General features: G+C 37.8%; 1 protein-coding gene across 1 annotated transcript in view; it reads right to left on the minus strand.

Moving 5' to 3' along the window:
* SDK1 (sidekick cell adhesion molecule 1) overlaps positions 1 to 26,094 on the minus strand; it is a 1,179,904-nt gene that overhangs the window by 181,733 nt on the left and 972,077 nt on the right. Inside the window, 5 exon segments of the mRNA XM_044659951.1 lie at positions 1,568 to 1,757; positions 6,110 to 6,225; positions 17,737 to 17,974; positions 18,618 to 18,768; positions 20,722 to 20,831. Of these exon segments, the coding sequence (XP_044515886.1) occupies positions 1,568 to 1,757; positions 6,110 to 6,225; positions 17,737 to 17,974; positions 18,618 to 18,768; positions 20,722 to 20,831 (805 nt within the window).

The following is a 26,094-nucleotide window of genomic DNA, read 5'->3' on the forward strand; positions in this document are numbered from 1 at the left end:
ATGATTAGGCAAATAAGTTGTGTGACCTGTGTAAGAATGATTCCATCATCAGATTTCTTTCTGGTAACTCAGTACCTGATTACATAGCAGGAAAGAAGGCTCATGGATCCAGTTATACTAAATGAAATGCATCTGTTTCAACCCCTTCAAATGGCTGTGGGGATCAATGCCCCTTTCTCCTCTCTCCCAAGCTCGCTCAGAGACCTGCCTTTCTGACTTTGAATATGCATTATGAACACCTGTGTTTGAGCATAGTAAGTACACAAATGAGGCCATGAGCACATTAACGGAGACAACTGGCAGTCAAATCTTCTGTCTCAGGTTCACAAGTTGGTGCTAATTCAAAAATGCGTAGGCTCTGAAATTGGCCTGTAGCATAAATCCCACCTGTGTTATCATTCAGGCTGATATTTTTAATTAAATTTGAATAGAGAGGGAGACACAACATGTTTATGTTGGGAGTGTGGAGAGAGAACAATCTTTGTCACTCGCCAACATGTACTTTTGGAGGAAATGACTATAATTGACTCTACTTGAACAGCTTCAACATTTTCCCTACCTCCTTTTGGTTCATGGCTTTCAAAAGACTCTCTCTTTCCCTACTGAGTTTTATAACAAGGATCTTGCCCCCATTTTCCTTCTTACCAAGTGGCTCCATGTGTCCCTGAGCTCTTGACTTACAGGAAAGACAAAACAATTAGAGATTATCATCTTCTTTATCTGGGCGAAGCCCAGTAGCCTCCATCTCTCAGACTAAGGTGGAGAAAATAGAGCTTTCACTCAGCAGTTCAAACATGTTTGCAGCTAACTTAATTACTTCAATAAAGTTGCTTAAGAAAATTTACAGTTATTTCATTTCTGTTAGGAGCTTTTGATTCCCAAGGTGGATTTTTTTTTATTAGGATCAATAATTTTTTCCCTTGACATATTCATTATACTCTACTTAATAATGAAAATGTAAAGGAGCTAACCTTTAAGTGTTTGACATCTGCAAAGCGGAAAAAACATATTTACTGATGATTTAAACTTCCATAAAAACAAAGCAGTAAGGATGTACTTGTTATTCAGTCCTGCTAATACAGGAATCTGGGGAGTTCTCCAAGCCCTTCAAACACATCAAACTGTATAAGGGAACTTCTAATTATCTCTGGTAATGCAAACAGTGAGAAGTGGAAGAAGCACCAGGAGGATTGAGGCATACAGGTCAATAACAGATTTTTTTTTTTTTTCTGGATTTGTATAGACACCAAATAGAATGCCAGTTTTATATCTTTTATAGTCCCAACCCAAGCCAACATTTACTGCTCCTTACTACAGCACTGTCTATTGCAGAGATATGATTGAAATTCTGCATAGGTTCATAATTAGGCTGTAAAAATTCACTCCAGGCTGAAATTGGCCATATAAATGCTCTGTGACTGAAAAACAACTTTGTTTTGTTTTCATCAACGGAAAAAAAATTAGTTTGAAAATTAAGTTGAAAATGACAAAAATCCAAATTGTTTTGATTAGAAAGGAAAATCTGGAAAATGAATGGGGAAAGCAAAGGTGCAAATCATCAACTCACCATCATCCTTCGTTCGCTCTAAAATGGGAGGAGAGCTTGGGACTCCATTTCCAATGCGTGTGAATGCCAGCACCTGGAGCTCATAGAGAACATACTTCCGCAGCCCTGCCAGGAGAACTGACTGTGTGTGGTTCCCTCTTACTACATGGGTTTTGGGTTCGGAATCCAAATCTTTGGCCTTGAATAGAATCTGAAGCATCAACAGACATGAGGGAATAGTTATTATAATGCAATACATCTGTACACAAACTCCCGACATGGATACTGTGGGATGCTTTTAAATAGAGGGCAAAGATATGATTACATTTCTCCTGAAAACACAACTGTGTTGGGCACCAGGGTGGCTCAGTGGATTGAGAACTATGCCCAGAGATGGGAAGGTCCTGGGTTCAAATCTACCTCAGATACTTCCTAGCTGTATGATCCTGGGCAAGTCACTTAATCTCTACTGCCTAGCCCTTTCTGCTGTTCTGCCTTGGAAATGTAACACAGTATTGTTTCTAAGATAAAAGGTAAGTTGTTTTTTTTTAAAGTAACTATGCAAGAGATTAATGGCTTCAATATTTAAAGATGGCATTTTGGAGGGGATGGAGTAGAGAGAAGGACAGTGTTGATAAAATTGCAACATTTAGTTTGAATTATAACTGTCCACCACTTGAAAAGTTATTTTCTTCTTTGTTATTTGAAAGAGTTGCAGTGTCCAACTGGAAAGGTACAAATTGTGTCTTCCTTCACAAAGTCTTGATAATAAAGACATACAGCCTTCTGAGGGAAGAACCAATGTGCATCACATTTATACCATCCCAAGGGAAAACTTGGTTCATGCTTCTGGAGAATGATGGCTAATCAGACAGAAGGGACTTTGGGAAATGAGGCAAGCAGTGCCTGAAGACCATTCAGTTACTTCTTCATAAGCCATCTCTGGTTTCTAGGGTTTCTAGATGAGGTTACATTACTTCAAAGGGCTTTCGGAACCAATGAATCAGAAAGGAATGTCTAAATGGGAGGCTGTGAGCTACTAGTCAAAACCCAGGTAAGGGATCTGGGACTATTTGTTCTCTGAGAATGTCAGTATAGTACGTAGCTGCAGCCAACAAAAGGGACAAAAAAATGAGGGACATCATCAAAAAAGGGTAATATAAGCCAGAAAACATTATCCTTCCATTATGTAAAACTGCCATCCCTCTACACTGCACTTTAACAAAGAATTACTAAATGTAAAAAAGGTGAAGAGAATGGAAACTAGAGTGATTTCACGGATGGATGACCACCATATAAGGCTAGTCTTGAGAGTCAAAGTTTCAGAGGAGACAAAATCAAAATCTGCAACACTAACGGTGTGAATCGGGTCAATAGGGCCTCGATCCAGATGAGAAATGTTGGGTGCCCTGGGTAATAGAAAGGAAGAGGGACAGTGATGGAATACAGTGTTGGATGTCTAGTCAGGAAGACCTGAATTCAAATCTAGTCTCAAATACTTACTAGTTGTTTGACCTTAGTGAGTCACTTAATCCCTGTCTGCCTCAGTTTCATTACTGTGAAGGGCTTTCAGAACCAATGAGTCAGAAAGGAAGGTTTAAATGGGAGGTTCTGAGCTATCAATCAATCAATCAATCAATATTTATTAAGTGCCTGCTATTTGCTGAGCACTATGCTTAGCACTGGGATATAAAATCAGGCAAAAGACACTCCCCGCCCTCAAGGAGCTCACTGTCTAGTGGGGAAGATAACATGCAAACAAACAAACAAACAAAAAATACTCAGGATGAATAGGAAATAATTGACAGAGGGAAGGCAATCAAATTAAGAGGGGATGGATTTAACTTGGGACTTAAGCCAAGGAAGACAGTAAGTAGGTGGGGAGAGGGAGGGAGAGCATTCCAGGCATGGAGGACAGGCAGAGAAAAACTTGGAGCTGAGAGATTGGAGTGTTTTGTTTGTGGAAGAGTAAGGAGGTTAGTGTCATTAGATCAAAGGGTACACATTAGGGACAAAGGTATAAAAAGGCTGGAAAGGTAGAAGGGGGCTAGGTTATAAAGGGTTTTGAAGGCTAAACAGAGGATTTTGTATTTGATCTTTGAGGGAACAGGAAGGGTCTGGAGTTTATTGAGTCATAAGGCAACATGGTTAGACCTACACCTTAGGAAAATTCCTTTGGTGAATGATGGAGGGTGGACTGGAAGTGGGGAGAGACTTGAGGTGGCAGACCTGCCAACAGTTCATTGCAGTAATCAAGGTGTGAGGTGATGAGAGCTTGTACCAGAGTGGTGGCAATGTCACAGGGGAGAAGGGGGCATTTTTGAGAGATACTGCAAAGGTGAAATTCACAAGCCTTGGCAACAGCTTGGATACGAGAGATAAGAGATAGTGAGGAGACCAGGATGACCCTTAGGTTGTGAACCTAGATGTTGGGAAGATAGCACTGCCCTCTACAGGAACAGGGAGAGTTCAGAGGTAGGAAGTATGTAGGGGAAAGATAATGAGTAATATTTGTATTTGTAATAATGAGTAAAAATCATGCTGAATTTAAGATGTCTACTGGGCATCCAATTCAAGATGTTTGAAAAATAGTTGGAGATATGGGAATGGAGGTTAACAGAGAGACTGGTGTTAGGAGAATTGTCTCATTCAATCTTCCTTGGCCTCAGTTTACTATGTAAAATGGGGCTAACAATAGGAATCACCTTTGAGGGCTGTTTTGAGGATCAAATTAGATATTTATAAAGTGCTTTCCAATACTCAAAGTACTATGTAAATGCTAGCTATTATTATTATTAGCTGTTATTAAAAGAAATAACAAGACATTATTCTTCACCTCAAAACCTTATGACCCTTAATTGAAGTGTGGCAGAATGGTATAGTGAACAGAATGATAAACTTGGGAGTCAGAAGATCAAGTTCTTTAACCTTTCTTAGTGTATTCATCAGTAAAATGAAGATAATAATACTTGCCACCTCTACCATTCAGGATTGCTGTGAGATTCAAGTGAGACCATGTTTACAAAATGCTTTGCCAACTATAAAGTGTCACACAGATATCATTTTAAAATAAAACAACATAATATTTACATAGTTAATATATAATTATATCAATATATTATATATCATGTTATGTTGTGTTATAATTATGCCATTATATTATTATAAGTATAAATTAATATATTGATAATCTAATAAAAGGGAGTCATGATGCAGGTAACAATTAGGCAATTTCTCTTTCTGGAAAACAAAAATGGACTAAGAAAAGGACTTGGACATATTTATGGACTACAGAGCCACATGCACCATAGAATCAGAAAATTTTTGAGTTTTAAGGGACCCTCAGTTGACATCTAAATCAACTCATGATTGGATTTTTTTTTAAATGCCTTTAGAGGCAGCTAGGTGGCTCAATGAACAGAGAACCAAGCCTAGAGATGAGAGGTCCTGAGTTCAAATCTGATCCCAGAGACTTCCTAGCTGTGTGACCCTGGGCAAGTCACTTAATCCAATTGATTGGCATTTACCACTCTTTTGCCTTGGAACCAACACTTAGTAGTGTGGAGGTGAAAAATTCCCTAAGATGGAAAGTAAGGGTTTACCTTTATTAAGTATTGGCTCTAAGGCAGAAGAATGGTAAAGGCTAGTCAATTGGATTAAGTGACTTGTCCAGGGTCACACAGCTAGGAAGTGTCTGAGGCCAGATTTGAACTCAGGTCCTCCCTCTAGACCTAGTTCTCTATCCACTGAGCCACCCAGCGGCCCCTTGATGTCTTTTAAAAATGCTTTTAAATGCTAATATATGCAAGTGCTCATGTTTCATCTGTGCTTGAAGAATTACAGTGAGGGAGAGTGGACAACCTTCTGGACAAACCTATTTCTCTAAGTTTGAGCTCTATGTGTTATAGAAGCATTTCCTTATATAGCTTCTAGCAGAAGCTAACCTAGACTTTAGGCTGAGGTCAGGGGTGAAAAAAATAACCTTTTACTATGTCCCTTTAAGACTCAGGGCAACAAGACACTGAGGGTCTGGCCCTGTGAGACAATTTGTTTCTATATATTTGCTGACCACCTACAATATTTATCTGCTCAGACTATGCGGGGTACGATAGAGGATTAAAAAAAATAAATGTGGGTCTTGTCCTCAAAGATCTTGTAGTTTAGGTTGAGAAGATAAAACATAAGATAATTATAGAATAATAGAAGCCTCTTTAATTCAGTGCTGATTATATTTAAAGGCAAGAACTATCAGAGATCAGTTAAGGAAGAGATCAATGTGACTTGATCAAAGTCTTTGTGAAGATGCTGGGCCTTATATGCTCCAGACACATGGAGGGAAGAACGAGGCCATGTCAGGCAGGCAGGAGAAAATGAACAAAAACTTGAAGGTGGGATTGAGCATAGTGTGTGCAAAAAGGACAATGAGGACACAGCCTCCCTGAAAAAGAGGGCTTGTGTAAGAAAGTAATGAGAAATGAGCTCGATGTAACAAATTCAAAACAAATGGCAACTTTAAAACTCATAAATATCAAGTGAAAAAAAAACCAGTATATACATTTATACCTTATAACCCAGTATGAGTCCATTCTGGTCTTGTTCAGGTACAGAAGCCCACGTTATTAAAATCTGAGTGGAACTTACAGCCTCAACAGACACATTTTCAGGGGCAGCTGACGGAACTGCAGGGAACAGAAATTAGGAATGTCAGTCACCAATCAGTGAAACAATTAAGTGCCTACTAAGTGCAAAGCATTGTGCCAGTTGCTGAGGAACTAAAGACAAAATACTCCTGCCCCCCAAGGAGTTTTTTCCAGTGGGGAAAATAACACATACACATTTGAGAGCAATGCTTGCACAGACTATGGAGCAGCTTGACTATGAGCCCATTTTATGCTGAATATTAATGATAAAACTGTTCTTGAAATGAAAAATGCCTTCTGAATACTTAGGAGTGATCAGAATTAAATTCATCTTGGAACAATAGAAATATAAATCTCTTCAATATTAGCAATTAATATCAGAAATCCTTAGATACTCAGAAGCTTATTCGTGTTTCCTGAATGAGTTCAACCAAAAATATTGTATTATCATTGCCTTCATTAACTTAATGGAAATAAAGGAAAGACCCTTATCTCAAAAAGAGTTAGAAAAAATCAGAAGATCATGAGCTAGTTGGATTTCAGAGGCCATCCCATCTTGCCTAGCCCTCTCTCTTATTTTACCTATGAAGAAACTGAGAGTCCCCAAAGTATCAGAGGCAGGATTCAAAACCTATGCCCATTGACTTCAGTCATTGCTTTTTTCCACTGTAGCATTCAGTTGTCTTAATTCACAGACACCAAAACACAAAAAATTCAGATCTGGGTAAATGGTAGGACTGGAGGGTTTCTAAGCACAATTTACATGGAAACTCAGAGAAGAACTACAAAAATCAGCTTTTGCTTGATTTTGGTCTTATTCCAAAATAGAGAAATGGAGAATTGTGAGCATATGATATTTTAGTTTATACAATTAAGCTATGCTACTTCTGCCCTTAAGAATTTTTTTTTAATTTAAGGAAAACCCCCTAAATACTTTAAAGGTATAGGCAATTCTTGACCTGAGTCATGAATTTCTGGTTTGACCATCTTCTGGCCATGTAAATGATTTTCTTCTTTGTTCAGGAAACATGTTATTTAGGAAATCCCCCTTCTCTCTCTCATGGAGGCCAGGTCTCTATATTCTTCTACTTGAGACTCCCAAGAAGCTAGCTCAAGATCGATGCTACTATATATATATGTATATATATATATATCTTCCTTTTCTGGCTTAGATGATGGGCTCTCATTACATAGGAAATCTAAATCACCTATCCTCTACAGAGGAAATTAGGGTTAAGAAGATAGTCTTATAAACTCCTTTCAGGCTAAGTGGCCCAATATTTCTGCTTCTTTCATGTATTTCTATAGGACCTCTTTTTATTGTCCCAATTGTTGCCATTTTTTAGTCAGAGAAAGCTCATTCTCAGTTATTCTGTTTTAGACATATACTTAAAGCTATGGGTGAGTACATGTAACTCACAAGTACTTCTGCCCCAAATCTATCACTGATTGCTAGGGGATGGAATGGGAGAAATTCTTTCTCCCCTCTTCCTAAGCCCAACTTCCCAAGGATGCCTAGTGGCTCTTTAGAAGTAAAGAACCAAGAACAACAAAAAAAGAAAAGAAAAGAAAAGAAAAAAGAACTGAGAAATGTCTGTTGTTCTGTTATAGAGAGGCAGAAAAAGATGGATGCTTTGAAAAGAAACTATCCTTCCAAATCCCAGTATCAACTTGGGGCAGTTGCAGTTACTAAAAACCCATCAGAAATCATATGTGTCATCAAGAAGGTACCAAAGGACATGGCTGCAGTCTCTACCAGTTATACTTATCAATTTATTATGCATATATTAAATGTGCAATGATGAATTGTTTATATTATCCTCATAAGCTAGTGAAATATGATTGTTTCCATTTTTAAATTTGTTTGTTATTTTTATTATTTTATTATTTTTTACTTCTATCTGTGTCTTTGATTGAACTGCTCTAAATCTTGACCCTAAATGACCAATATGCACAGCACTGGAACAACATTGTTCCCTAAGTTTGAATGTGAGCTCTGTATGGGCAGGAATGTTTGGTTTTGGCTCTGTTTTCCTAGTATTAGTTGAGTTGAAATATATATATATACATATATATATATATACACACACACACACATACACACACACATATATATATATATCTTCCATATGATTTGTTTCTTCTGTAATTTCTCATTTGCATGTTTACTTTTAAAATTTTGTACAAGCAGGCAGAAATTAGAGGATCACAAAAACAGAGATTTAGGGCTGGAAGGGACCTTTGAGGTCATGTAGGCCAGTGGCCTTATTTTACATATATATATATATATGAAGTGACTTGTTCAATTGGTATTCCAAGGCCAAATCCAGCACTCTTTTCACTTTAGGATACTAAACCTATGGATCCTAATAGACTGCTGAAGAAGAATAAAGGAAGTGCATTGTTTTACTGGTTAATTTTCCAAAAGAAGGTCATATTAGTATTAGAAGAAATGTGCTCTTTCTCCAATGTCTTCCTTGTAGCCAAAGTAATAAAAATTCACCTCTGAAGTGCTGGGAGAAACAATGGACTTGTGAGCATACAAACACTGAAGCTAACATTTAAATTTAATTTTTAACTACCCATTAACCAATTAGCCAGAAACCAAGCAGAAAATCTCTGCTTCATAGTATTGTCTACATGGAGTTCGTAAAATCTGTTTCTTAAATTTTCCTACACTGACACAGTTTTATCTTCCAGATTTATCTTCCTTCTCAAGTATATAATTATGTTAAAGGAAAATAGATTGCCATAAGCTATGAATGTCTATAGAGAGCTGCCATAACTTTATCTGGAGATCTTCACCCAGCAACTCTCACATCAATCATTTCTCTAGCTAAAGAGAAAAACAACAACCAAAAAAAAAAAAAAAAAAAAAAAAGGAGGATAAAGAAGGGAGGGGGGGGAAAAAAGGGAAAACTTTAAGAGTTGATTGAAGACAAGTTCTTTTTTTAGCATATTTACCCATTACATCTTGAGCCACTTTCTAGGAGAAAGTTAAGGAAGCCTGGGCGAACTTTCTAGTTGCTATAGTATAACAATGTGCTCCAACAGTGCCACTTTATCAGCAATATCATTTACTGACATTTAGTAAGTACCTGCTATGTACAGAGAACTATTCTAGATATAGTATCATGCAGGGGTCCCCATTAGAATGCAAAAGTCCTTTCAAATTTCTCTCAGTGCCTTGTATGGCACCCTATGTAGCAGTTCCTCAATAAATATTGTTGACTGACAGAGAAAGGGAAACATGACAACAGTATAACAATAAAGATGGGAATGTTAACTTGCCCATGACCTTAAGAGAGCTATCACTCTCCTGCTCCCCAAGTGAAGATGGCTGTCATATTTTATTTAATTATTTCAGGGAAGGCAGCACTGCCCAGCTAATAGAAAATTTTATCAGAGTGCTCATCAGAAGGAAGATAAATTCGTATTCCATGTGTGAAGGCAGAGGATGAATTTGTGGTTAACCATCTGTGGGTTGTCCATCAGGCCTGAACACTGGAAGTCAGTATTTTTTTTCAAGTCATGGGACTTTAATAAGTTCAAAATATGAAAAACTAATACCCATCAGGAGTTGATTGGAATCACTCACAGGAAAGTCTTTGCATTACCGATGGAAGCATCAGCAGCTTTCTCAAATGTTTTAGAAACAAAACCGGACCTTGCCTATGTAAACTTCCCACTACTCCTGGTTTTTCTTGCTAGGTCTAATTATAGTTTTATTTGGTCCACTCAAGAGTGAGGACATTTCTATCCCATACTACTGGCCTGAGTCTAAAATGACTTCAGACCCCAGCTGCAATAATACACATGCACATCGCAGTATTTGTCTCTAGTTGCTCTCACGGTGCTTCGTAAATTTCACTTTGACATTTACCAGGAAATTGCTTTAAAATATGCTTATCATTTAAAATAGGGTGATGAACTGGTACCTTGAATCAGCTATGAATTAAAGGAAGCACTGCCATTTTCATTGGTGAAAATAAAAAACAACATTTCTATGATTTTATTTCCCCATTTTATCTTAGAAGAGAGTGAGAGCATCAAACAGACTTTATGGCCAAAATCACAGCATTGCACCCATTCCTGTCCATTAAAAAAAAAAAGTTACCATAGCAACACAACAAATGCTCCTCTCAATTCCTTAACTGTTTCCTGGAGGTCAATCTCTGAAAAACACTAAGTGCTCAATTCTTATTTCATATCAGTGAGTGATCGCTGATTTTTCCCCCCCAAGACCTGGTTACAGACATCCATTTACAGGAGGTACCCTGTGTGCTAGCAAATGGGTACGACTGAATGGCTTGGATCAGGTTAGTTATATGGACAGGTGGGATGGCTAGATTTCTAAAAACTAGAACATTAAGGGGAGAGAAACGTCTTCATTTTTAGGTTTTAGCCAGTCAAAAGTCATATCTTTATGGACTCAAATGATACTAATGCAACAGTGATTGGCTAATAGCGTCCCAGTCACTCAAGCATCCAGGCTCTTCTGCCTGGTGCCAAAACCAAGTGGCTGCTGGTTTCCTGAAAAAGACTCATATATACTATTTCAGAGAATTTAAGCAGTGAATAAACACTGAGGAGAAATCAATTGCTAATTTGATATGGGGGTAGGGGAGGGGGACTAAGCACATGATAATGGGGGCTTGAGCTGAGTGGAAGATGTAGTAGATGAGCTTTGAGGCTCTGATCCATCTGTACAAGAAGAGTTGGGACAGTAAGTCCAAAGTTTATATACACTACACTGCTAATATATAGAAAAATGCCAGTTTTTACACATGTTGGCACAGTGAAATAACATATTTCAAGCCTTATTCAAACTCTTCTCAATCTGAGTAGCTGTTTCCGGATAGTGATGGATTTTTATCCTTTTCTCACTTCATTTCTTCAGCCTCCTCCTCGACTCTCACCAGACCCATTCACCTCTGCTGCTTTCATAATTTTTTTATATTATACAAGGCCTTATTTATACTTACTATATATTGTAGGTGTCATGAAACCAGTTTAAACCTTTATCAAAACACTGCTTAAATTTGGTTCAGAATGTTCTGTTCCATGTAAGAGATATCAGCTCTTCCAGAAAACAGTTTAGAAAAAGGTCTTTTATTGAGTCAGTATGTACGAGTTATAAGTTGCTAAATATTGCTGAGACAACTTTCCCCAAGAATCTACTGTCTGAGTAAGTAAACACCATACAAATGAAATTACACCTCTTCCAGCAAAGTCAGTCAGCTTGTTGGGGAGAGGAGGGAGGGGGAAGACTGGTTTATTTTGGGGAGGTGGTGGCTAAAAACAAGAGTAAAGTAAAAATTGACCTACTTCTCTTGTTCCTGTTTCAAAGCAATTTGTCTACTTTACCAAAAGGGAACTTCTTTCACTATTTCTAAGGGCCAGGGTGAGGAAAACACTTTTCCATAAAAAGAGCAGAATAGTGTATAAAGAAACAGAAATATTATTTGATAATCAACTGTGAAGTTAAACACAGTTCCAGATGACCCCAAGGGACCTATGATGAAAAATGCTATTAGGACAGTGAGGTGACTTAGTGGTTTGAGAGTCAGGTCTACTACATATAAGTGGTCTTGGGTTCAAATCTGGCCTCATATACTTTTTAGCCCTGTGATTAGGCAATTCACTTAACTTCAATTGCCTAGCCCTTACTGCTTTAATGCCTTGGAATTGATACTCAGTATCAATTCTAAGATAGAAGGTAAAGGTAGTTTTTTTTTAAGAATAATGCTGTCCATAGCCAAAGAAGGAGCTAACAGAGTCTGATTAGAGCAAAGTATGCCATTTTTCACCTTATTTCCTTTATGAGTTTTTTTGTTGTATGTGCTGTATGTGTCTTCTTTGATGGCATAAAGAATATGGAAATTTGTATTGCATTAAAGCACTGGTATAACCTAAATCAGACTATTATCACCACAGGGAAGGGGAGAATAGAGGAGGGAGAAATCTGAATCACAAAATGTCAGATAACAATTGTCAAAAATTGTTTCTATATATAATTGGAAAAAAATTTAAAAAGCATAAAACAAACAAACAAACAAACAAACAAACAAAAACCCAAACTAGAAAAGGGCATATGAATCAGCTTCAATATTAGCAAAGATTTTCCTTTAGACCTTAACAGGTTGTCTTCTTTGATACAATAGATGGGACTGGAGCTATAATTTCATTGGTATAGGGAACTCGCAGGTAAGAAGGCTCTGTCTTACAATGCATGTCAATATATTCCTTGTAACTTTTTAGTCTCAGAGAATAGCCTAAAGACTTTTCAGGGTCACAGAGCCAGTGTTTGTCAGAGGCAAGCTGAAGTCACCTCTGTATCCACCATACCATGCTGTTTCAGTGTATAATACTCAAACACTCCAGTGGATCTTGGATCCTTTTCAAAGTGAGTGCTTCCCTTCAATGATATAAATTAGAATCTTTCCCTTCTGAGAAACTCTTGTCCTAGTCCTTCCCATAAATTTGCCCTAGGGGGACAAACTCAAAGAAGTAGGGCCTTTCTCCACTTTTCTTACCAAATGATATCAATGGAATAAATGGGCTGTCCGTTGTTCACCCTTTACACAACCAGTCCATTTTCTTTTTCTTTCATTCATATCTTTGATGATAGCCTTTATCCCATTTCTTCATTATTCATTGTTTAGAATGTGATTCGGTTTGCTCCTGTTAACCTTTGCTCTTCCACTGCCCCCTAGGTGATACTTAACTTCAATTCTTCTGAGCCTGAAGAGCTCTATGTCTTGCAAAAATACAGAAGAACACTGGCTATTTACAATGGGCCCAGGAACACCAAAATAACTTTGCAGTTTCATAAAGACAATAATCCATCTAGCTTTCCTCCCCCTGCCAATTCTGAGCTCATTTTATAGTCCAGCAGCAGCATCTGCCCAAGGTATATATGCCAATGAATGAGCTTCATAGATTTTCCATCCAATTGCACATCACAGTCTGGACTGTGGGCATACGTTATCCCTTTCCTAGATGAAGACTGAAAATTCTGATTCATTAGGAGAAAGTGCCATGTACTAGAGTTCTGGATAGTATTTCTGATTCTACAACTAAGTTGGGCAAATTACTTTCCCCTCTCTCCTTTCTGAGACTCGGGTTCCATCTCCATAAAATGGAACAGAGCAGGGAGGAGATGAGAAGAAAATAAGAGCAGATGATCAATTTAATCTTCTCCCTTTGGCCTTAATCAGGTCCTTCAAAATCACCCAAGTAAGTTTTGATTGACAACCAGACCCTTGTGCAAATTCTTAAAACCTTTAGCATGTTGAGATTCTGAAAACAGTCTGGTTTACATATCACAGTGGTATGACATCACTGTTTAGTTCAACCAAAACTGAAAAAGTCGTAACAACAAAATTTAAATACACATTGTGGTAAGTTGAAGCTCTACTACAATGCAAGTTTCCATTTTCTTAAAATCTTATGTTTTCCAAGAAATGTTCTATTAATGTTTATTCTTTCTTGGATTAGAATGAATTTCATTTCAGAAAACTGAGTATTAGATATGTTCCCTTTTAAAAAAATGTTTTTCTAAGACCTTTTAAAAAATCAATAAGACAAAGATATCAAAGAAAATATATCTTTAAAAATCTCTGCTTTGTGCATTGTCACAGCTTGGTCTAATCTTTCATTTCTGACATTAAAAAAATTCTCCAGTTTTGGAAGCAACCTTAAGGGGTCATCTAATCCATCTTCCCCCCATCTTTACAATGGACACCCTTAAACATTCATCCTATTTTGAAGATCATCAGTAACCCATTCCAGTAGTTTCTAACTCTTACTCACAAAATTTGTCTTACTATCTAATCCAAATTACCGGTTATAGTTTAAGGCCATTTCCTCTTATTTTGTCTTTGGGAAAGGTGGAGAATAGCTGGTAACTAGCCTATGTAAAAGCTTTTCACATACTTAAAGATCATTACAGGGAGTCCCAACCTGTAGAAGCAATATATGCCCAAAGACTCCATCTTAACATAGATTGTAGTAGGGGCAGCTATGAAGCACAGTGGGTAGAGCACTAGGCCTGGTGTCGGGGAGTCGAGGGGGAGGGGGAGGTTTGGGTTCAAATCTGGCCTCAGGCAGTTCCTAGCTATGTGACCCTGGACAAGTCACTTAACTCTAATCATTTAGCCCTCGCCACTCTTTTGTCTTAGAGCTGATACTAAGGTAGAAGGTAAAGTTTTAAAAAACAACTAGAGTAGATTTAGTAAATCAAAATCCTGACTGTGCACATACTGTAATAGTCTGTCTTAGTAACCAAGTTAGGTAGGAACCAGTGAATGAACACGGACAAACAGTGAGAAGTGAAGTATATGTCTTTATTAGGCAGCTCTGAACAAGTAGAGCAATGAAATGAAAACAGTGAAAAGTGGAAACTGTTGGGATTAAATTGCTCCTCAGCCTTCCTTTCTCAAAGTTCAATAACTCCAGCCTCCTTATCTTTCCTCAAAAATTCAATTTGTCTACTCCTTAATTATCATGGTTGTTCCCTTCAATTCTTTCCAAGTTCTCCGTGTCCCTCTGGAGAACCATGTCTCTCATGATAGGAGATGATACTATAAGAAGAGTCTGCTTAGCACTGAGCATACTGGAAAATATAGCCCAATGCTTCTGTACCTTGGATGGGCTATATAATGATAGATTGCCTTCTGAGGAATCACAAATGGCCAACACATCTAGATGAGCCAGTTGTCTGTATATTTGGGCAGAGATGAAAACAACATGCACAGACTGGGCTCTTATAATGAACTACAGCAAATTCAAATGGAATCAAATGAAAATGACTATTTATGGATCCAATTACCATGTCTAATTCCTAATGGCTATACTACATATCTGACTCATTGATTACATGAACTAAATGGTCATGAAGCTTCTTTTTAGCTGTAGGCTTCTATGATCAGCAGATATCTTCTTTTTGATTAAGTCATACTTTAGTTTATCCTGTTACTTAAACTTTTTATTTGCTTAAGATGACTCTTTACAAAATTTTTTATTAATTAATTAATGTCTTTGTTGATTACATTAAAATCTCCAGTCTCCTTCCCTCCGTCTTCCCTCCCTGCCCTAGAGAAGGAAGTAACTCTCTTAAGGCTAAATTACAGAGAACATAGCTATCTGTTTGCACTGGTAGAGGGAGTTTCCTTCTTCTGGAATTCCTTATAACAATAAAATCACAGGTCAATTCTCTCTCTTCTATTACATTTCCTACATTATAGCTGTGTGATTCTTTTTTTTTTTTTTTTTTTTTTTAGTCTCAGAGCAAAGCCATTAATTGAGATGGAACCTTAAAGAGTAATTGGTTAAATTATAAACTCTGGCTGCCTCAGTTTCCTAATGAGTAAAAAAGGTCATCATGAGGAATAAATTCATTAAATGCTTTGCCAACCTTAAAAGCACTATTAAATTGCTAGCTATTGTTATTATCATTATTATCACCATCATCAATAGTATCAGCTATAGTTACAAAATATAAACCTAGAGCTCATTGTCCCTCAATTACAGATGGCATTGGTGAGATGAATAGATTCCCAGAGTACATCAAGAGAGAAGACTCCTTTAGGGAATACGTGTGGTTAAACAACTCATACTTTTGGCACTGCAGAGCTCCAGTGTCCTTTCCCGTATGACAGTATTCTCATGCTGCTCTATCTTGACCAGCATCTTTGTTCAGTTAATTTTTGTACTATCTTGATGAGCTTGCCAATCTATTCAGGTCACACTGATTTCTGACTTTGTCCTTTGTGATGCTGGTTATCTCTCTACCCCATGGCTGTCACCTGCAAACCTAAATAATGTGCTATCTTGCTCCATCACTTTGGTTCTTGAGGAAAATGCTGAATAATATTGGACTAAGAACCAATAGAACATTGTTTCCATTCTTCACATATCAATCATGATGGATAGATATTTTTAAAATATAATTATAGTGAAAATTAGTGATGTGAGAAAAGCAGAAGGAAATGAGGGTAGCCAGAAATGACAGCTGCAGTTAGTACTAAATAAAATGGCTTAAGATTTTGCTGCTGCTATAATCTATATCATATTACCTGCTGTCTCTGGAATGGAGAGGAGAGGGAGAGAACATGAATTGCAAAATGTTAGAAAAAAATTAATAAAAGTCATATCGACATGTTAAAAAAAAACAAATGAATTTTTTAAAAAAGAAGTAGAACTGACAGGTATTGCCATTGTATGGACATGTGTAGGTGATGTAGGAAAGAAAGAATCAACGATGACTAGGGTTTTGAATCCAGGTAACTGTTAATGTTGTGGTATTATTGATTGGCATAAAGATATTGGAAGCAAAAATAAAACTATTTTGTTGCAGCTAATGCTTCAATGAGTCAGGAAAGCTTGGTGCCTGACCATGGGCTTTGGCATTTCTAACTTTTCTTGTCCCCATTTCTGGAGATAGGACTAGGGGTATTTTTTTGTCAGCTGAAATATTTTTAAGAAAATATTTGTAACATTTTTCTTTAGGAAATAGCTACTCACCTGTCACCTAGGATAAATTATATCATCTATAAGACAAATAGAAAAGGCTACTTACCACATTCATTTTATCACTGGTATACCTGCACTGAGGAATAAGCTTTTAGTAAAGTTAAGCCTCAGATTTGAACTAATTCAGATAAGCCTATCTGAATTAGAGACTATTTGAAAAAAAATTGCACTTTTGCTATTTCCATGAGCAATAACTCAAATCATTCTCATTAAGCTTACTAAAACAGTTGAGCAGTAGAGGATTTTAAGAGCCTTGTTTTAAACAAGAAATATGGCAGAAGAAATGTGTCATGAGCACATTAATTAATAGAATCGTAGGATCTCAGAGTTGTAGAGACCTCAAACAACATCTAGTCCAACCTATACATAAGAATCCTCTATATAAATGGAAATAGGAACATGCTGATCATACCTGTTCATGACAGCCAATTGCTAAATTTTTTATGTGAGCATATGTATCTAGGAAATTAGTAAACTTTATAAATCAGGGCTTGATTTACTGTTTTGTCTATTACCTAGATTTAAGAATGTAATGGAGAAAAAAATGTTAAATCATGCAGATTAAACTGAAAAATGTATTATGTGTACAATCCTCACCTCTCCTTCCCCCAACTGATTGTTAAACTTTTAATAGCATACCATTGATCAGCAGCATCCATGAGAGGTCACTTACTACACCAAAGTTCCCTCTATAATTAAAAAAAACAAATAGATGCTTCTGGAATAATAAAGAATTAACTTTCAATATGAAGAAAATAATCCACTCAGATAAATTTGTGCCCAAAGTCTGTGAACATTACTAGGACTTTCAAATCAGCATCAATGCAATTTTACCTAACTTATTACAAGGTCATTTTTGTGGGTCAGAAAAGAGCTTCATGAGGGTGGGATAAAACAAGATTGACGAGATGCCATTAACATGAAGACAAGAGAATTAGGCAAGTTAATAAGCATCTGACAGTGAAATGAAGAAGAGCGAAATGGCTTCAAATACAATTTTTTTTTCCTACTTACCAGACTCACGAGTCCGGCCTCTCACCATTTCACTCCAAGGCCCCGCCCCAATGGCATTGAATGCCTGCATCTGTAGCTCATACTCAGTCCATTCTTCCAGCTCCTCAATGGTGTATTCTCTCTCCAGTCTGTCACTGATTACTTGCACCATTACTGAAGACTGAAGGTCAGTTCGCCAATATTTAATCCTATAGCCCACAGATTCAGGGTTGCCATTGTATTGTGAATCAGGGAGTGGCTAGAAATGAATAATGATAGAATATAATCCATTCATGAATTTTTTAAATCTCCTAACGGTGATCCAGGTAACATTTTATACCTACAAGACTAAAAATAACTTAAAGAATGACCTCATGGTGCTGGGTCTATGTTTTATTTGCCTTTATTGATCAAGGAAAAATATTTTATTTGGTATATATTTCCCATCCTACTTTCTCCTGGTAGTTTTCATTTGTTAATTAAATGAAACCATGTCATTAACTTTGGCTGAGCATAATTTCTACTAATATATTTTGGCTTTATTTTGCAAGGGAATGCTTTGATTAAATATCAAACTGGCTCTCATACAAATATTGAATATTGGTTCAATGTTGACCTAGCTTAAGGACTTAGAAGTCCAGCATGTAACATCATTGGCTTTTCTCACTGAGGAATATCTTTTAGTTCCAAGAAAGAATATCGATGATTAATAAGGCAGTCTGGGTAGGTCTGAGATCTAAGACTTAATGTAAAATGTAATATTTTTTTGGTTTAATATTGAGATTGGTACTGACTAGAAAAAAAAGCATGGCAAAAAACTTCTATGCTTCTGATTCTTTTTATATACTTTGGTGACCTCAAGACTGCTTATCTAGGCAACTTCTCTATAGTTTATAACTTACCACCCATCGGAGCCATAGGCTGGTCTCACTTGCAGTTCGAACTGTTACGCTTGCCGGGGCAATATCAGGTGGGGCCTGCAAAGTCTGGATAACACGAGATGATGGGCTGAAAGGACTGGGGCCAACAATGTTCACTTGTCTCATCCTAAACCTGAAGAAGAAATATGAAGTAAATAAAAGAAAAGAACAAAGGGGAAAAGAATGCCTTTTTTAAGGGGGAAGTTCAATGGATTCCCAAAGGCTCAAAGTTACCCTTTTTGTTTCTAATGTATTTAATTTAAAATGTAAATCACTTAGTTTGTTTTCTAAGAAGATTCAAAGGAAGGGAAATCAAGCAGAATCAAACAATTTCTCATACCCAAGTGATAGAAAGTTCTATCTATTAGATATTCAGAAACCTATATTGCGAATTACCACTGGCTGAATCAAGATTCAGGGAAAATACCAGATTGTGTCCAAATGACTATTTCTTCTAGTATTAGAATTGCAAAGGCTCCTTAGATGTCACCTACTCCAATTGCTACCTGATGCACAAATTTAATAGTATTGTATCGTCATGTTATTAAACAATAACATTTTTAATGAAAAATACCTTCAGAGAAATTAAGAGCAATTTGTTTTTTCTTATCTCTTGAGGCTCTTAATTCCATCTCATCTTTACATTTTTTATTCATGATAGAAAGGCATAATTATTTCAAGTAAAGAAACAATGCATATGTGTATATGTACACACATATACATGTATATATGGCAATGCATTTTATATATAAAACTACATATATAATAATAAAACATACTACCAAAGCACTTAAAGACAAACTAAATATTCAGTGAGTAAATATCTGATGTCTCAAACTATTATAAATGCCTTAAAATTTTAGATATTTGAAATGATGATAATAAAAGCAATTCAAATTTATACAATGCTTTAATTTTAACAAAGTGCTTTCCTTATGACAATTCTATGATGTAGGTAAGAGAAATATTATTTCCCTTTTGCAGCTGAGCCCCTGAGAAGTTGGGTTAAGTACAAAACTAGTAAGAAGTATCTGATACTTTAGCTTTCAAATTTTAATAATGATTAAAGAATCATACATCTAGAACTAGAAGGGAACTTGGAGGACATCTAGCCTAATTCCTTATTTCACAGTTGAAAAAACAGAAGTTAAATGCCACAGATGGAGGTGGGATTTATACCAAGGTCTCCTGAATGCAGAGACTACCCTTCCAACTTGACCTTGTCCCAAGTCATGACAAAGGTTATTCTATTAAAAAAAAATCCAACCACTGATACAGAGCCTTGGCTGGTCTGTTCTATTTTGGGGAAATACGTTCAAAAGAGTACATGTTAAATAAGCAGCATTTCGTAACCTGTTCTTTTCAACATTTACATCATGCAAAGAAAATGATCTTGACAATTTCACCTCTTAACTCCCTGTATTAGTAATTCTTATTTCTTTCTTCCTTGAGCTCACAAAATGTATCCGTTCTGGCAGAACAATGACATTATCAAACTCAACATCTGGTGATAACTGGAAAATTCATCTCCTTCAATGATCTTACGGGAAGTTATAACATCTTTAACGGCTTGTGATCACTCTACCCTTTGTTAAGGCCAAAGATTTACTGCCAGGCTAAGTTTCAGGATCAAGTATAATAAGTGGCATCCTGGTAAGAAGAACCACTTTGAAAGCCCTTTAATAGTTCCAAACAGAGGGATATTTATAGTATAGCTATTATTTGCACATTGCTCTTTAATAGTCAAAATTGCACATGATGTTTGTGAGAAAAGAGTCATGTCTCTTGATTACCCAAGGTTCTCACTTTTCAATCCTATAACAACAGAGAAGACGTATCTATAGGGGATGTTGCCAGTTAACAGATAAAAAGAACCTGCCAAATCTAAAATCAGCATATAATCTCCCTCGAAACAGTATTTTCCTGTGTGTTTTGCCTACTCTTTAAAGTCTGATTTACTATTATTGTTACCTAGAAATTAGAATTTACATATGTATAACTGAATTTTGCTATCTGCTGACTGAAGCCACCTGCTGGCATGTGGATAAACTTTTGTCTGCCGCACTTTATCACCTGCTGTTCTCACCTGTAATGAGTATAGGGAGTGAGGTTTGGTATCTCCAACATCTGGGCATCAGGCTCATTCTCTTCTTCATAAAGACAGCTCCACTCCTCATCATCGCCTATTGCACCAATCTGTTTAGGGGAAGGATGCCAAGTAGGTTTAGCAAATAATATAGATTTCTAGTTTCTATATGAAATGAATCGCCAAGTTATGAATCCTCATGCTGATCAAGAGCCTGGCCATAGCCACCTAGCCTTCTTCTGTTTGTGGAAGAAGGCTTGCCTTGCTGGGTCAAAAGAAGAGGTAAACTACAACTCCTCTAAAAATCTCCTTTCTCAGGACCATGTTTTATAAAATAGAAGTACCATCTCCTGTCAGATGAAAGGATCATCACAGTATTGTTTTAATAGGCTTCTATGCTCCTTTCCCTGCCATATTCTAACCCCTGGATGGGCAGTGTGTCCCTGATGAGTACTGGCATGTAGGAGGCAGAGGGTATGCAAGGAGCGAATATCAGGCCAAACAAATAGTATTGAGATGAGAACCATCCAGGGTCCAGTGCTGTTTAACATTTCATAAATGACTTAGAAGATGGAATAGAAAACATGCTCATTAAGTTTGCAGATGGAACCAAGTTGGCAGATAGCCAGCACTTTGGAAGACAGCAACAGAATTGAAAATGACCTTGGTAAATGGAAAAAGTGGTCAGAAACAAAAGAGAGTGAAGTTCAACAAAGACAAGTATGGGGTAGTGCTCTCAGTGGGGAAAAAAAAACAAAAGCAAAAACAGAATATTGGATGACTTCATAAAAAGAAATCTGAAAGAAAAAGATCTAGGGGTCAGAGTGGACAATAAGCTAAAGATGAATCAGTAATGTAGTATTGTTCTTTTAAAGAGCAAGCAAAATAGAGGAATGTTGAGTGAAAAGTTTAAAAAATGAAGGAACTATAAGTATTCTCCCATTATTCTCAGTATTTTTAAAATTCTCTTTGAAGGTGTATGAAAAATAAGCAAAGATTCAAGTGAGAAACACAAACATGATTAAGGGGTTAGACAATAAAACCTCTGGGAAAGGACAAAGCCTCTCAGGCTGTTCTGGAGAAGGGAAAGCTGAGCAATGCCAAAAGTAGTTTTTGACAAAGAGAGACTATAGAGCAAGGAGGATGGTGATGAGAGTGCTCTACTGCAGGGGACTCAAAAAGTCAGAGAATGCTGTTAGAAGGACATAAAAACACAGAAACCCTTGCACAACCACAGCGTTCTATAAATGGAGAAAATTCTGTTGAGATCAACATCTGGTATGGATGCCTCACACTACTTTAGTGCAGCCAGCACCAACTTCCCTGCAATGATCCTTGGATGAATCCTGTGGTCCTCTTTGTCTGCCCACCTACAGGTCTACAAGAATTAGATAAAGCCATGTTGTGGAAAACATGAGCATCTGACAGATGCTAAGTTGGGAGTTATGAAGGAACCAGCTGGCCTTCCTGAAACCCCCTGCAGAGGGCAGAGCAGATTTGGTCCACAACACATGAGAAACAGCATAGTTTAGTGGGAAAGGCACTGGACTCAGAGTCCAAGAGTACCCAGGTTCAAATCCCACCTCAGACAGTGATTAGTTGTGTGACTCTGGGCAAATCACTCTCTCTGCCTCAGTTTCCTCATTTAAAAAATGAAGAGAATGGACTCAATGGCCTTCATGGCTTCTTCTAACTCTATATGTACAATCCTATAAATGGGAATTGAACTGACAGAGAAATGACTGGTATTCTTTAGATAATACAATACCCCCAGATGTAAGAAATACAATTAATATAAAAGGATAGATTAAAAAAATTAGAGTTTTACAATGCTACCAAAATTAGAAGGGAAGCAACAAACTGGGAAAAAATCATTATAACAAAAAACTCAGACAAAGGTCTAATTACTCAAATATACAAGGAGCTAAACCAATTGTCAAAAAAATCAAGCCATCTCCCAATCGATAAATGGGAAAGGGACATGAATAGGCAATTTTCAGATAAAGAAATCAAAACTATCAATAAGCACAGGAGAAAGTGTCCCAAATCTCTAATAATTAGAGAAATGAAAATCAAAACAACTCTGAGGTATCACCTCACATCTAGCAAATTGGCTAAAATGATAGCAGGGGAGAGTAATGAATGTTGGAGGGGATGTGGCAAAATTGGGATATTAATGCATTGCTGGTGGAGTTGTGAACTGATCCAACCATTCTGGATGGCAATTTGGAACCAGACTATCTGCCTTTTGATCCAGCCATAGCACTGCTTGGATTATACCCCAAAGAGATAATAAGGAAAAAGACTTATAGCCTCGCTCTTTGTGATGGCAAAAAATTGGGAAATGAGAGAATGGCCTTCAATTGGGGAATGGCTGAACAAATTGTGGTATCTGTTGGTGATGGAATACTATTGTGCTCAAAGGAATAAAGAACTGGAGGAATTCCATGTGAACTGGAATGACTTCGAGGAATTGATGCAGAGTGAAAGGAACAGATCCAAGAGAATATTGTACACAGAGATGGATACACTGTGGTACAATTGAACATAATAGGCTTCTCTACTAGCAGAATTGCAAGGATCCAGAGCAAGGCTGAGGGACTTATGAGAAAGAAAACTAGCCATATTCAGAGGAAGAACTGTGGGAGGAGAAACACAGAAGAAAAACAACTGCTTGAACACATGGGCTGATGGGGATATTATTGGGGATGTAGATACTAAAGGATAACTCTAGTCCAACTATCAATAATATGGAATTAGGTCTTGATCAATGATACATGTAAAACCCAGTAGAATTGTGTATCAGCTAAGGGAGGTTAGGGAGGTTTGGGGGAGAGGGAAAGAACATGAAATATGTAACTATGGGAAAATATACAAAATAAAAATTAAAAAAATTTAATTAAAAATATTAGGGTTTTAAAGGGTTTATTGATAGCCATTTAGGAAAATGAAGCCACGTGCCTGTTTAAAGGGACTTGCCATTACCTGCTCCTCCTCTCCTCGCTCTTGCTCCACAATCACAAAGAGCAAGTACCAATCCAGTCCTCAGTCTTTATACTTTTCTCTACATGATTATGCTTCCTGCCCATGTGATTATGCAAGAAAGGAAGCCAGTAGGCTCTTGGGAAATGTAGTTTGAAAGAGCCCTAAATGTCCACAGGAAGTTTAGATCAGGGACCTCAAAATTAGTTCAAGGATCCCCAAATTCCCAATATCACACAGATAAAGCATGTCTCCACACATGGTTCATAATAATATTTCAATATTATAGCTCAATACCAAAGCATTCATTCAACTTTAGGCAGGAGGGGAGGGTAGTATAAGGGTTTGTCCAAACTGAACACAACAGAATGGGTCCAGAACACCATGAATGTGACCCAGCTAAGTGACCAAAGGGGCTGGAGAGCACAAGAATTTAACAGCAAGGGAAAGGGAGCTAGGACCAAGATCTTGCCCTTGCCAATAAACAACATCATTCCTTATGTTCCTTCTATAATAATAAACAGAGCCAGTACCAATATTAGGGATGGAGGGGAGATAGAGAGAGTCTATGATGGTGAGATTCTCTTCTAGCTCTCCCCTCCTGCCAAATATACACTGCTGAGACTTTGAGGGGGTGTCACCCCAAAATTGGGTGACTGGGATGGTAGTGCCACCTCACAGGAGTTGGGAGTGAGGCTTCCCTATAAGATGAGGTATGGGGGACCCCAATCCAATTTTGAATGAGGGTGGGGTTCACACAATCCTCCCCCAAGGTCAGTCAACTTCACAGCGGGTGGTCTGGCTTCAAGATGGAGGCAGCCAGACCAAGCTGTGATTCCCCTCCCCCTCATCTCTCAGGCACTCTGGAACGATATCTGACTAATGAATGGCTTTTATTAATCACAATTCAGGGACTAGGGAAAATGGTGAAGGGCAGAGGGATTTTGGGGTGCCCTCTTCTCTATTTCTGTGAGGTCCATCACACTTAGGTGCGAAATCCAGTGGTTCCCACTTCTAAGCTTCTCCCCTCGTCCCTTCTCCTTATATTTCTTTTTCTATAATTTTAAATTAGACTGGAAAAGGTCTCTCAGCAAGGTGGGGTAATGGGAGAAGGAGCCTAAGAGATCGCTCCCAAAATGGAGTCCAAACATTTAGGTGACTCGATGGTTGAAGTCTTGCTGGGTGAGATGCGATGGAATCTTTGACCAGGGAATCAGGGTTTCAGTGTTCAAAGAAAGATCCTCAGGAAGCCCTCAAGACTGGATTCGAGCTGAGATGTCCTCCTCCTCTCCCTTCTCACTCTTCCACCGGAAGTCCTTCCTTCCCCCCTTCCTCCTCCGGAGACTCCCAGAAACCTCTCTGGACTCAAGATCTCAACTGTCACCAACTGTCACCAACTGTCAGCCACTCCTTCTCTGGCTCCTCCTGTCCCATCCACCTTGCACGAATGCCATCCTTACAATTCCCATTGATTAGGGTTCCCAAGAGAATTGATGTTTCACTATGAGGAGATGGCCCAGGGATTTGAAACTCAGGAAGATGAGTGTCCCTGACTCTATTCCCTGAACTCTCTCCACTGGGCCACCCAGCTGCCCCAATGAGTAGGGTGGCATTTTGAAACGTCACGGACTCTGGCAAGAGTAAAAAGCATAATAAATTTTGGTTCAGGAAATATGGGTTTGGGTTGCAACCCTGTCCCACCTAACTGAGTTTGGGCAAGTGATTTGGGTTCTTGAGGTCTCAGTTTCTTCTTGTTACACTAAGTGTTCTCTAAAGTTCCTTTAAGCTCTATTATTCTGTGATTGCCTATCCTACTCCTCCTCATATATTCTCATTTGAGAGCTGGTAGGCCCTAATGATTAGGAAATATGATTGTTTTTCATCCATCCCCAATTCCTGTAAGATCTCTAACTTTATAGCTATGGTCATTCTTGTGGGTTTTTAACTTCCCAATACTTAAACTTGCAGACCTCTTTTTAGGCATCTTCACCACATTGTACCTATCTGTTTTCTCTTGGTTAGGATATTTGGCTACATAAAGCTTAGCAATAGCAGGTCATCTCATGTTAGTCCAGACATTGTCATCCTGTAACCAGCTGTCAGATAACGATCAGTGATGTAGCTATGTTTATCCTTCTGTTCCTAACCTGATGGAGTGTGTATTTTACTGAGGATGCCTGTCCTCACAATGGGTGGTTAACACATCAAAATGATGTTTGATGAGCTTGCAAAAGTGCTGATCCTTATCAGAGCTGATCGCTACACCCAGCAAACAACATCCCAGTTCCATGATCTATAATCGCCCACTGGTTAAGTTAAGTTAAGATGCCAGGCAGGTGAGGATGACCCAGAACTTCCCAATTCTGTGTTCAAGTGATGCCAGATAAACCA

This window comes from Gracilinanus agilis, chromosome 1, assembly GCF_016433145.1.
Source record: "Gracilinanus agilis isolate LMUSP501 chromosome 1, AgileGrace, whole genome shotgun sequence".
NCBI classification, from domain to species: domain Eukaryota; kingdom Metazoa; phylum Chordata; class Mammalia; order Didelphimorphia; family Didelphidae; genus Gracilinanus; species Gracilinanus agilis.